Here is a 14191-nt window from a genome sequence, read left to right on the forward strand (position 1 = left end):
GCTTATGTGTAAGAGACAAGAAGGGAGGTTTGAAAGAGGTTTCCCACAGTCACACAAGTAGATTGGTTCAAATGCCTGGCTCTGTCTTATTGAAATCCTTGAGATCTTGTGAAACCAAACCCATAGACATAATTCTTACATAGAAACCTAAATAAAGATAAATACATAGTGAAGTAGACATCAATATCAAACTGAGTGAAAAAGAACACAAATTGTTATCAAAATCTAATCTTACAACATACACAGATAATAACAGATACAAGTCGTATGAAAGGACTATTGGTCATCTAAGGTAATTATGCAGGCGCTTATTATTCAGTTCTAAATCCTGAGACTTGTTTTCTTATATAAATATTGCAATGTACATCCTATTAAGATTTTATTTAAAATTTCAGTGCTTTTACATATAATTGAGAAAAGTAACATGTATTTATATAGTGTCTTTAATGTAACCATGGATTTTCTTGTCCTTTCCTAGAACCTTTTATTCATATTTCTCAGAAATATATTATCATTAATTACAGATGATTTTGCATATTTTGTAAAATTTATTTTTTATAAACTTTATGATATTATTGCTATTATTTATAGAATCCTTTATTCTCTATTTTTTTTTCTATTTTTCTTAGTGATGAATGGTCATGTAAAGGAACACTGCAGACTTTTGTTGTAGGAGCCTTTATCTCATCCTATGCTTTTTCTTTGTGTCCTCACTTCCTGACATGGATGTCTGAATGCTTCTGCACTTCCAGTTGTCTCCTCAACTCTGTATACATCTCTAAAACAAATGCTCCAAAACACCATTGTCAATGGACCCTTCATGTGCATCTATTTCTTGTTAGAATCTAGTCTTTAGTTCTCTTCATCACTGATAACCTTCAGTTTAATAGGTAGTGCATGGGGTTTGGTGGAGGTTACCAATTCATTTTGCTTAAAATACATTAAGCATTTTCTACCAGAAAAGTAATGCATTTCTTATATTTTGAATATCATGTATCACCTATTCAGCATTTCATCTATCTAAAAAATATCAAAACTTCTCAAACTTTCTACTTACATTACTTCATATTTTCCCAATCTATAATTCATTTGTGCTGCATTTTTCATGTATCTCTGAGTATTATAAATTACTCTCATTTCGATTTTTATCTACCAATGACCCCATAACTTTGTATTCATTTTATTGTTACATTTTCTTTAACTTTTGAGGAACTTAAGCATGCCAACTCTAAAGTTTATTTCAGTTTCACTTACTTTTTTCTTTTTTCATGAGTGAATATTTTTAGATTATTTTTTATTTTTAATTGACAAAGAATAACTGATATATGTATGAGGTACAGTGTGATGTTTTGATGTTAAGTATACAATATAGAATGATTAAGTCAAGTAAATTAACGTATCTACCACTTCACTGACTTACAGAACATTTGAAATGTACTCTTTTATCAACTCGGTAATATGCAGGACATTATTATGAATTGCAGTCACCATGCTGTGCAATGTCACAAAACTTATTTCCTCTGCCTGATTGACACTTTGTACTTTTGACCAATATTTCTTCATCTTCCTTTTCCGTGGTGAGATGTTGTAGAGTTTCTCAGTATTAGTCTTCATATTTGTTCTGAACTTTATTTGTAATTTCATCTTTAGTGGAATTTTCTTCATTTGCTTATTTATTTTGTTCATGTCCTATGATTAGACATGTACATGGCTTTTCCTCCTTCCCTGAAGTTTCTCGATAGTTTTAGGCTTTTCTTTTTTTTTAATACTTGCTAAAGGGGCTTGTTACAAAAGAGAAATGAGTACAGTTTCACTCAATTTTTTCCATCTACCCCAGGATCCTGCTTTTTACGGGTTTCAGACTTGTGCTGTGACAATAGCAAATTTCTATACTGCATGTGGGCTACAACCTTCATATCTCAAGCAGGGTATCCTAGAATGGTTACTTGTCAAGTATGAAGCACGAGCATGCTGAGTCCCATACAGGTGTTGAGCTGCCAACTAGCAGTGCAGTGTTTCTCTAGAGTAGGAGTCAAGAGGGTCCATAGATCCATCATCAATAAATAATAAAGTGTTTTTACACTGAATCTCATTATCTGTCTATTATCTATCAATCATCTGGCATCTGTCTAGTGTCTATCTGTCTGAGGAGCATGGCAGTGACTTTTTGATCATTTTAATATTTTATCTATTATTAATATATTTTTGGTGTGGATATTAACTGATATTTTATTAATCACTGATGCATTTTTGGTGTGACATGCATCAGTAATAGAATATCAATCTGTGTGAGTCAATGAGTTTACTGACTATATCAGATTAAATAAAATTCTCTATCAAAACTTAGATATAATTTTATAAAAGTAACCTAGTAGAGCATATGTTTAAGAAAAGTCAATTTTGCGGAGAATTACTTGATCACATACTCTTATAAAATAATGAATTCTTGTAATAATTTACTGAATTATATATTTAAGCTACTTGTAGGTTTCACTACCAATCTTTTTTTTTTTTTTCACTACCAATCTTTATGACGAGGAATTTGATAATACGTCTCAGGTATGAAAGTTGTTTCTAGTATCACCATTCTTTGCTCTCCTTTAATCCCAAACTCAAATCACTGTGATCTTCCCTCAGTTGTTTCAGTCGTTTCTGAACTGTTGTTAAGCTCGTCCCTGCACTCTTATCGACTTTTGAACATTTTGCTGGCCTGACCTCCCATCTCCAACTTCTTGTACTTATTTTCCTCTTCTCAGACTATTTCTACCTCTGGGTTGTTTATAAACAGTTTAGTGGCATGTGTCATCCTTAAAAGATGAGGTATCAAAGGAACAATAAGAGAGAAATTTTTAGGATGTTTAGAAAAAAAATGCCTAGATGTTCTGGACTGAATAAGAAATTATATGCAAAAACAAACAAATAAGCAATAAAAAACAGACGAGCGTTAAAGACTCTTCACAATTCATAGGAGGGCAATGGATATTTATTGCTATGACTAATGCTACTATGCTGGCTGCCTTCAACACTATCTAGTTGTGTGGTCTCATTCAACTACCACTAGAAGGCTGACTGTATGTGTTCTGGTGTCCTCCAATTTCCATGACTGCTGCTGATGTTAATCTGAAAGGAATGTGCAAATGTCCAATAGAAAACTGAAGATTCATCCCAACAGAGATTTTGAAAAAGGTATTTGCTTATTTGGCCTATATGATTGAACAGAGTTATTAGAAGTTCTCTTCATCCAGCATAGAGGCTCAAAGTATATTTACCTTGGCTCAGTGCCTGTAGTTCAGTGGTTAGGACACTGCCCACATACAACGAGGCAGGCGATTTTGAACCCAGCCTGGGCCTGCTAAACAACAATGACAACTACAGCAAAAAAATAGCTGGGCATTGTGGTGGGTGCCTGTAGTCTCAGCTGCTTGGGAGGCTGAGGCAAGAGAATTACTTAAGCCCAAGAGTTTGAGGTTGCTGTGAGCTGTGACGCCATAGTACTCTACCCAGGGAGACATAGTGAGACTGTCTCAAAAAAAAAAAAAAAAAAAAAAGTATATTTAACTTTAAAATTTTTGAAGTAAGTGAAATGTTTGAGAAGAATATTCTGCTTTTCTGCTTGTCTGCTGGGCCTACACAGTTCCGCCTTCACTTCCTCAGCCTTCCCTGTTACTGACTCCATCTCCACTTCCCATCCTCCTGTGGCTCTCTGGAGACTGCTCCTGTTCTGACTTCCTCCCAGATGTTCTCTAGCAACTGTTTGCTCAAAACTTCATAGATTTTCAAAGTATAATAAAAAGCTACTGAAATCATTATGAAAAATTATTGTGAGAATAACCAAGAAAATTATGTATGAAAAAGTGAAATGAGAGAAGACCAATTCTACTAGATATTTTAAAATATTTACAACTTATCAAACTTGTCCTATTGGTGTTGGGAAGGAAATATCAAGGCATCAGTGGAATGGAATAGAGTCCACAAATAAAGCCACACAAATAAGGGAATTCAATTTATAGCAAACATAGCACAATCACACGAAGGCAGAGACTATTCAATAAGTACTATTGAAACAACTGGTTGTTATTTGGGGTGAGGTAGTAGGTGGGTCTGAATCTTGAAGTCAGTTTATACTTTCTTAAGATCTGAGTTTTAAATCTCTCCATACAAACCCCAATCAATAACTTTGAAGTCATACTAGCTCTCTTAATTGAATAAAAAATACTTGTTTTCTAATCAATAAAAAAAAGTTGTAATAAATTTTTCAACATGCACATTATTTACTCTTCTTGAACTACAATATATAAATTAGTAAAAATAATAATATCTTTTTCTTTAGTAAATGCTATGCATCTCTGAGAAAAAATGATTTTACTTTGCTTTAAAGAGTGTCATGTTTAGAGAATCTAGAGGAAAACAGAACACTGCACAGACTTTCTGGTGTCCTGTCTTCAGCTCAGAAATGCCTACCCAATTACATTCTCTAGTTCATAAAAATGCAAAAAAAGAAAAAGAAAGAAAAAATAAACCTAAGAAATTAAAGTCTATCTCTAAATACATGTGATCTCTTTAAAGAATGAAGTTAAAATAAAATTCAGCATTTACATAGAAGTTAAATAAGCTTGTTCAGTGTGTTCTTTATATTGATAGGAGTGTGATATTTAATATTGTGAAGATGGTGTTATGAATACTATTTCAGGTCTTTATTATATTTTGAGATGGAAGCAAATATTAAACATCAAAATTATAACATCGGATTGGGTATAAGACTCTCATCTTAACTTTCTTGTTTGAGTAGATCTATAAGTGGACCATCAGTACTTACCAAGGTCTTACTTACTTAGTCTATACTTCAGGGTCAAAAAGAGATGAACCCAGGATGAAGTCACTCCAATCCCCTCTGTTAGGCATGAAAATTGATAAGGACAGTTTTATTCTAGCCCTTCTACCCTGGTGCCTATTTACTAGAACAAGGGCCTCTAAGGACTACAGTTCAGAATATTACACCCAGAGGAACTAAAAAGCCCTTAGGTCTTTTACACAGATAAGTGCTTAAATAAAAGTATAGACAAAAAGAATTCAACTGATTTCTCACCATGCATATAAGGTGTCTGCTGATGTTTAATATCCCCAGGAGGCCTCCTCTGGTCTATTTAATAAAATTAATTATTCTTTCAGCTGCAGTTTCAGGTTCCTCTGGAGAAGTGATCATTTTTTTTTTCTTTTTGTCATTCTGCTTGTGCCACTACAATCTCGTTTTCAGATTGCTTTATGACTAGTTGATAAATGTAATTTTTATCTAATAAAATGAAGGCAATTAGCCTTCCTTTCATGTTCAAAAATATTGGGGTACAGTCTGGTTCCCAGAATCCTGCTGACCAGGTGCAATGACTGCACTGGACTAGCAAGTGCCCCCCCATCTCCTACGATCAGCACCAGCAGAGTGGAAAATTTAGCACCAGGAGACAGCAAAACCAAAAGCTAGTCTGCACAGGCTTGAGTGATAGTATAAAGGCCTAAACCTCTTTCCTCTTCCTTTGAAATTGTTTAGGAATCTCTCTTATTGGTCTCTTTGTGCCTGTGGGCATATGTGTCCCTTTTCCATTAGCCATTGATTCCCTTGGTTACCACATACCCACATTCTTTATTTTTTTGGCTAAAATTGCTGAATGCTGTTCTACTTGGGGTATTTGTGGTATGTGGTGTAGTATGATCATCCATATCATGTCCAAATATGTCAACTGTATTTTGTATAGGACGTGCCTGGTTAATTGAGTCACAGTGTTCCCATAATGTTTCCATGGCTCCTCTAGCCTTCCTTATTCAGCAGACAAGGCTTCCCTCCCACCCTCCTTTAAGCGCATTTCTTTGTCTCTATTCAAAGAATATTTGCATTTTTTAGAGGCCAGTCTATGTATACACTTGTTCATTTTTTATCTTATTTAAGTTTGTGAGAGTATTTATATAATAAATAAATAAGACTCTTAATTTTGATGTAACTTGAGAAAATACTTTTCCTTTGTGTCACTCATATATGTCTTTGATAATGATGCTGCAGGTCAGGTTCCCTTTGAATGAAACATTGAGGTGAAGATTTATGTGTGGAAATTCATTGGGAGAGTTTCTCAGTTTATCAGCTATCAGTTTATCTCAGTTTTTCAGGGAAAAGAAAGATGTAGAACTAGCAGGAGAGAGAAGTTAATGCCATTGAACTATAACGGAAGCTACTTTTGATCTTGCAGAGACTTCTACAGCTAACATCACTGCACATCAGAACTGTGCTGAATTGAAGGAAAGCTCTGGCCCTTTTAAACTATCTGTTGACTGGTTGTCTGATATGGTCTTTCCATTAGGAGGAGTCATGACCTTGGGTTAGGTGGTTCTATTCAGAAAACAGAAATTCTGAAGAAGGACATAAATGAGACCTGTCAGGTGTAATGCTCTTACTGGAGGTAAGTGCTTTAGGCCTAATAGGAAAAGGAGATCTGGGCAATGCATTACAGTATCACCTATAGTCCAAACTTTGCATGCTTAGATCCAAAAGATTTTCAGAATTCATAATTTTTTTTGCCCATTGGAAAGTGACAAGTGGATGGTTACTGGTATAATTTAACTATACTGCAGCTGCCCTGAGCCTCTAAATATTATAGAAAATACTTCACCATCAGATCCATATTTTCTCCTTGTTGAAGAAAAATAACATAAGGACTATTATTTTGATTTTATATTGCATCCTGCAGGATATTGCCATATCCTCTCAGGAATCATCACTGAGATGACACTTTAGCTTTAAGGGGATATTTCACTACTCTTGGTAATGAAGTTTGAGAGAGAACAAGAGAATTTGACCTACTTGACTTTCTTTACTGAACTGGTGTTCCTTGGTTGGCCCTGAGGTCATATGGGATTCTATGTCAGTGTCAGTGATGTTCCATGAAAAAGTAACTGACTGTTGGGAAGGAGTCATGGGCAATTATAAGTCAGGTGTCAAAGCTAGAGTCTTCTTAGTTACAAACTAAGCTTTCATCTCCTCTTGCAGAGACTAGAGAAAGCTAGCAATCAATATCAGAACCAAATTGTCAGAGACTGAACTTCAGACATAGTTAAACATGCAGCAAAGACAGGTTATTCCAAGATCAAAGCCTTAATATAGAAATTCTAGAGTCAAGATAGATACATAAGACAGTGAAATCTTGATAAGTAGACCCCCAAATTCTGACCTCTCCAGACTTTAAAACTTTTGATTACAAAAAGTAGACTATTCCTCTTGTAAAGAAATAGAATCTACTGTATTCCCCAGTTCTGGGAAATAACGCAGATGTCTCAGTGCTTTGAGGCAAAATGTGCCCCTCTCAGGACCTCTCACCTACTTTTCTGCCACAAGGCCTAACATTAGGGATAATGTGCAGTATAACCAGATGGCAAGGCTCTGGGTCTGATGAAAGAAAAAAGTGTCTATACCCAAAGGGAACTGCAAGAGTAAGCTAGCATTCACCAGCAAGATATGTCAAAGTAAGTATGATACTAGACTAGTTACTCAAGGCATTGGAAAGAAAAATTAGGCAGGATATGGCTTTTTAGTACACTCTCAAAATATAGGGCTCAATACCCAGCTAAGACCTCAGGGCATAGAATAGACAGCTTATTCAAATTGCTCCCAGAAGCATGTAAAAATTGATTGCTTCTTCTGAAAAAATAAATAAAAGTAGAAGAAAAATATAATAATGGCAGATGGTAGAGGAAGGAATTAAAAGGCTCATAGAGTTAGTGTGCTGGAATGAATAGACTGCCATAGAATTATGTACCATAGGAACAGCTAGAGGACACACTATTTCCTAAACCTAAGGAATCAATTTATTGGTGAGAGAAGCACCAGATTAGCTGAGAAATAAACTGATGGCTTTCTTCTCTAAACCAAGGTTGGTGTAAGTAAAGGCTGGATGATCCATTAATTCCTCAGTAACAGACATGCAGGAAATAGGACCTTAAAACTATAGAGACCAGAAGATTTCATAATTACCATAATACATGAATGGATTGGAGCAGTAGAAAAGGGAACTGAGCCATAAAGTTGTGAAACTAGCTAATATTTTATAGAAATAGTTAACATTTTACATGATACACAGAGGCAGAACAATGGGTATCTGAAATAGTGCTTCTTAGCTTGTATTCACAAAATGAAAGATGGATAACCACTAAGCTGAGAGGAACAGCCCCACTGAGAGATTACAAGCCTTTTCCCCATTTCCATACCTGTTGCTGTTAGGGTCTCATGGAAAAGCAATGTCATGGAGAATAAACACGCTTATTGAAATTGTGTTTTAAATAAAGGCGACCATTCACTGGCTTAGGCAAAATGGCAAGCTTTCTTTATTTACTGTTGTACATGTGCACTATACATATGTCAATGACCTCATTAATATTCATTACACACACAATGTGCAATGCACGTTGCACATGTGCATTGGACATCAATGACTTCCCTCTGCACATGCCCATTGGACATCAATGACTTCATTAATCCATTTAAACATCTTGTGACTACCTTGCTCTTCCCTAGTAATCTGATAATCCACCCAACATACACCTTTTAGCATAATCCTTTCAACATAACCCAGTTTAACATAACTTAATGGAGAACAAGTTGTTAGCCATTACTTCCTTTGTTTTTATCTGATGAAACCTGAGGCTATGGAGGAAAGAGATGGTTTGAGAATCTGTCCTACTGACCTCCCCATTTGGAGGCAGTTACTTTCATCTTTAAAACAAGGCATAAAGAAACTTCTAGGGCATAAAGAAATTTGTGTGCAAACCTCCACTCCCATATGGGCCTTAAGTCAGGGGTTTTTACACCTGCAACTGATCAGGCTGACTTTAGGTCAGGGGGGTTTTAGGCCTGCAATCAACCTGGCCATATGGGGATCTGCCTCAGTTTCTCACAAGTATGCCTGCACAAAGTCTTGTCACTGCTTTCTCTCAAACAGCTTTTTGGATCAGAGGCATATAGGCCTTTCGCCTATAACACCTGAGTTAGTTTCAGACTCCAAACAAACTGATTGAAGAAGTGAGCAGATCTCCAGGGAGTTCTTTTAATACCATGGTACTTATACACAGTTGCACAGTACTAATTTGCCTCTCCTTCCCCAAAGGGATAGATGATAATTTGCTTGAGTAACTATATATTGGTCAAAAATTAATATCCTGACATTTTTTAGGAGTACTTTATATGGGATCTTAATTGAGATGGATAGTTGGAATCTAAAACTGGGATTGATGTATTTGGTAAAGACTCTACTCTTACAATGTGTCTTTGGCTTAGGGTGTAAGAGCTTTTACAGTGAGGAAGGCCCAGTGAAGTCTATAAAATGCTCTCCAGATTCCTGCAGCTGATAAGTTGGCTCTAAAACAACACCATGCCTCTGAGCCTTTGATGGAAATTAATGTCAGACTCTCTAGCATATCTCCTTTTAATTTGACTTCATCATCTCTGTAGAATTTAGTTGAACATTAGAGAATGAGTACTGGGTAGATTTGGTGCCTCATATTAATTAGCCTTATGTGCAAGATGTGAAGGCATTTATTAACATAGTACTTTTATTCTATCTTAATAACAAAAAAAGGGAATGGAAATATGAGAAATAATTCACATTAATATGAAACTAAGAGTAATTCACTTTTACAATTTTGCCTCAGCATTATGCTCATTCTCATATCCTCTCTCATAATATAAACTTAAGTATTAAAGAGGTTCAATACTTGTGAAATAAAAGAGGAGAAAGCAGAATTTGATAGAAAGAAAAATAAAAGGGAAATATCTCCCTGATGAAACTGGTCAATCCATGCAAGAACTGATTGCTGCCCATTAAAATTGTCCCCCAATAGAGCTCAATGACCTGGCTTTTTTGCTTGGGAAACATCGGTTTTTACTTTCTCTGAAGAGAAAGTAAATGAAGTCATGAAAGTAATGAAGGTCAATTACCCCTGACAATCTGGTACATTCTCTTCTTGCCTTTGACTTTTAGTTTCTCCATACAAGGACAGTAAAATTCCCAGATGATGACTGTCAGTTTTCCTGTGGAAAAAGTGTATCTCCTTTGGGGATCACTGAATTTAGTTCAGTAGAGTCCTCAGTTGTGAAGACAGAAGGCACAGCATCTCTCATTGCCCCTATATGCTTTCTTTTAGAGGAACAGTACATATGAAAGTCTTTGATGAAATGTGCATATTACACACTTGAAAAATTTCTGTAGGCACTACTACAGTATGGAGATTTCTCAAAGAACTAAAAATAGACTTATCATTTGATCCGTCAATCCTTCTTTTGGATATTTATCCAAAAGAAAAGAAGTCATTTTTATCAAAAAGACACATGCACTCAGATGTTTGTAGCAGCACAATTCACAATTGCAAAAATGTAGAATCAACCCAACTGCCATCAATTTATGAGTATATTAACAAAATGTATATGAGCCATGGTACTACTTAGCCATGAAAGATATATTAAGTCCTCTTGCAAAAATTTGGATCTAACTATAGATTTTTATCCTAAATGAAGTATATAAAGAATGGAAAAACAAGTGCCACATGAAATTGCTTTTAAATTGGAACTAATTGAGGAGCACAGGTACACAGAGGGAAGCAAAAATCAGTGGAAACCAAGCAAGGAGAGGAGAGGTAGGGTTGGTTAGATCCACATGTAAATGGTGCAATGTACACATATGGGTGAAAGGCACACTTATAATTTTTTTTTCAAATGTACAAAATCAAATTATGTAAACAAAACATGAGTCCCAGAAAAGGTGGCCAGGCATTCCTATGGCTTCCCTTCAAAACTGCTTTTTCTCTTGTATCCAAGATAGTTTAACCAATCTAGACTCTGTTGGGAAAAGTCTCAGGCACAGACCATATTTTTATGCCCAAGAGATATATTATGGGCATGACAAGAAGGATGATAGTAGAGGTGAGGGTTGGAGAGGTGGGTTCTCATTTCTCATAATACTGAATTTTTAAGTAAATATAAAACCCAGTCTTCCATCTTAAAACTTTCTGGTTAATTTTACAGCTCCTACATTTCCTACATTCTCAATACCAGCCATCTCATAACTACTCAAAGACTGTGATGATTAGACAAGCAGCATTGGCATCACTTAAATGCTTGTTAAAAATTCAGAATGTTAGGCCAATTGAAGACCTATTGAATCAGAATTTGTAATTTTACTCATACTCCCAGGTGAGCCATATGCATATTATATTTTGAAAATATTGTCATATTTCAAACATATACTTACCCTTATGTGCAGCTGAATCGCTAATAAGTCATTCATTTGCTTTCTTAGTTAAGCTGACTTTTATCACTTATCACTCATTTATTTGAGTGCTGGGTCAGGCTTACAGGTGGCTGCTCACATGAGTCTTCCTTATTAGATTACATGGTGCACCATGGGAGTTCAAGATGCTGCATCAAATGTGGTTCTGTCCAGTGAGCAAAAGTTCCGCCTTCAAAGTAAAGCACACTTTGTTTATAACTTTTATATTTTGCTTTGAGCACTGTGACTATCCAAATGGCAGCCAAATGATGCCCAACCTCTTTCCTTAACTACAGGATGAATGTAATGGAACATCTACTTCACAGTTGGTTGTGTTGATGAAGAAAATTAGTGCATTCTTGACACAGTGTATGTACTCAACAAGCTATTATAAAGATCACCAGCCCTGTGTTGAGAGATCTGAATTATTTTCTCATGCCTACAAATAGCAAAATAAGTACTCACGAAATATAGATCTGATCTTGCAGGTAGCTATGATATTATTTTCTGAGCACTTTTTAAAAAATTGTTTGGGATTTGTTGAGGATACAAAGAGTTAGGTTACACTGATTGCATTTGTTAGGTAAATTCCCCCTTATAATTGTGTTCCACCCCTAAGAGGTGTGCTACACACTTTGACCCCCTAATTCTCTCCCTCCTTCTTTCTTCCTGGTCCCTCATTCCCTTACTCTTCACCATGAATTAGCTCATATACTTACTGCATTCATATTAGAATTGAGTACATTGGATCCTTGCTTCTCCATTCTTGTGATGCTTTACTAAGAAGAATGTGTTCCACCTCAATCCAGGTTAATACAAAAGATGTAAAGTCTCCATCTTTTTTAATGGCTGAATACTATTCCATGGTATACATCTACCAAGTCTTGTTAATCCACTCTAGGTTGGTGGACATTTAGGTTTTTTCCACGTTTTGGTGATTATAAATCTAGCTATGATAAACAGTCTAGTGCACATGTCCTTATGATAAAAGAATATTTTGTTTTTCTGGGTAGATACCCAGTAATGGGATTGCAGGATCAAATGGGAGGTCTAATTTGAGTTCTTTAAGGATTCTCCATTCTTCCAAAAACTTTGTTTTAGTTTTCAGTCCCACCAGCAGTGTAAAATTGTTCCCTTCTCTCCACAACCACAGCAGCATCTGCAGTTTTGAGACTGTGATGTGGGCCATTGTCACTGGGATTCAGTGACATCTCAAAGTGGTTTTGATTTGCATTTCTCTGATGATTAGGGACCATGAACATTTTTTCATATGTTTGTTAGCCATAGTCTGTCTTCCTTAGAGAAGATACTATTTATAAGTCTCTTGCCCAGTGATGTATGGGATTATTATTTTTTTGTTGTTGTTGTTGATCAATTTGAGTTCCCTGTATGTCTTAGTTATCAAGCTTTTGTCTGATTCATAATATGCAAATATCTTTTCTCATTCTGAAGGTTGTCTGTTTGCTTTGGTGGTTGTTTCCTTAGTTGTACTGAAGCTTTTCAGTTTAATTAAATTTAATTTGTTTAAGATCTTTCCCCTGGCCTATATCTTCAAGTGTTTCCCCCATATTTTCTTTGAGGATTTTTATTGTTTTATGCCTTAGATTTAAATCTTTTATCCATCTCGAGTCAATTTTTGTAACTGGTGAAAAGTGCAGTTCCAGTTTCAGTGTTTTACATGTAGTTATACAGTTGTCCCAACACCATTTATTGAATAGGGATTCTTTTCCCCAGTATATGTTATTTTTTGGCTTATTGAAGATCAGGTAGCTGTGAGATGTTTATCTGAAGGTTTTCTATTCAGTTTCAAATGTCTATGTCTCTATTTTTATGCCAATGTCATGCTGTTTGATCACTATGGCCTTATAGTATAGCCTGAAGTGTGGTAGGGTTATACCACTGGCTTTGCTTTCATTACTAAGAATTGTCTTGTCTATAGGGTTTTTTTCCTGATTCCATACAAAATGAAGAATCATTGTTTTCTAAACCTTGAAAGTATGATGACCTACGGGCTCCTACAACATTCTTATAAGCAACTGAGAGAAGATTCCTCTCCTCGTTGGATAATTCAGCTCCTTGCTCAGTTACAGACTTCATGCAGGCTGCCATGTCATCATATCGCTCAGCCTGCTCGGCCAGTTTGGCCTTCTGAACCAGCTCATTTTTATCCATGACTGGACGCTCTGTGTCCGGAGTGGGTGGCGGCGGACGGACGGACGGACGGGGGATCAGCAGTCTCTGGGCGGCGGCGGCGGCGAGGCTGAGACTCTGTCCCTGGATCTCGCTGCTCACAGGCTACAGCCGCTCCGCAGACACGGGGTTTCCTCCAATCACCAGCCCCGGCAGCAGGGGCACCACACGCACGATGACGTCAAACGCTGCTATGGCAACCGTTGATTGGTGCCCACAGCTCTCGGGGCTCAGCGCAGCCGCAGCTCCCCAGCGCGCGCCCTGCCCGCCCGCGCTAGAGGGCGAGCGGAGGAGCACGCTCCTCTCCCGCTACCAACTCCTCCCCACACCGCTTTCCTTTCAAGTTGTCTACTCGTGTCCCCAGCACTACTGGGCAGGAAGCTGGTTTTTTATTTCCCTCTCCACCGCTAACCCCCTTCCTAGCCTTCCCCTTGGATCCTAGACGCCCTCTATCTCCCCCGCAACCTCTGCCAGTTTACTCTTCCTTTACGCCCACTGGAAGGAAACTTCTCAGCAAAAGACGGAAGGTGCCGAGAAAAAACAGCAGATGGCTCGAGAATACAGAGAGAAAATTGAGACCGAGCTAAGAGATATCTGCAATGATGTACTGTCCCTTTTGGAAAAGTTCTTGATTCCCAATGCTTCACAAGCAGAGAGCAAAGTCTTCTATTTGAAAATGAAAGGAGATTACTACCGTTACTTGG

General features: G+C 36.8%; 1 protein-coding gene across 1 annotated transcript in view; it reads left to right on the forward strand.

Moving 5' to 3' along the window:
- The first annotated feature begins 13662 nt into the window (after positions 1–13662).
- Positions 13663–14191, forward strand: part of MMP26 (matrix metallopeptidase 26) — a 14774-nt gene continuing 14245 nt past the window's right edge. Inside the window, exons 1-2 of the mRNA XM_012805050.2 lie at positions 13663–13860; positions 13990–14182. Coding sequence (XP_012660504.2) covers positions 13663–13860; positions 13990–14182 — 391 coding nt within the window. The remainder of the gene's footprint in view (positions 13861–13989; positions 14183–14191) is intronic.

This window comes from Otolemur garnettii, unplaced genomic scaffold, assembly GCF_000181295.1.
Source record: "Otolemur garnettii isolate 467f Iridium unplaced genomic scaffold, OtoGar3 scaffold00001, whole genome shotgun sequence".
Classification (NCBI taxonomy): domain Eukaryota; kingdom Metazoa; phylum Chordata; class Mammalia; order Primates; family Galagidae; genus Otolemur; species Otolemur garnettii.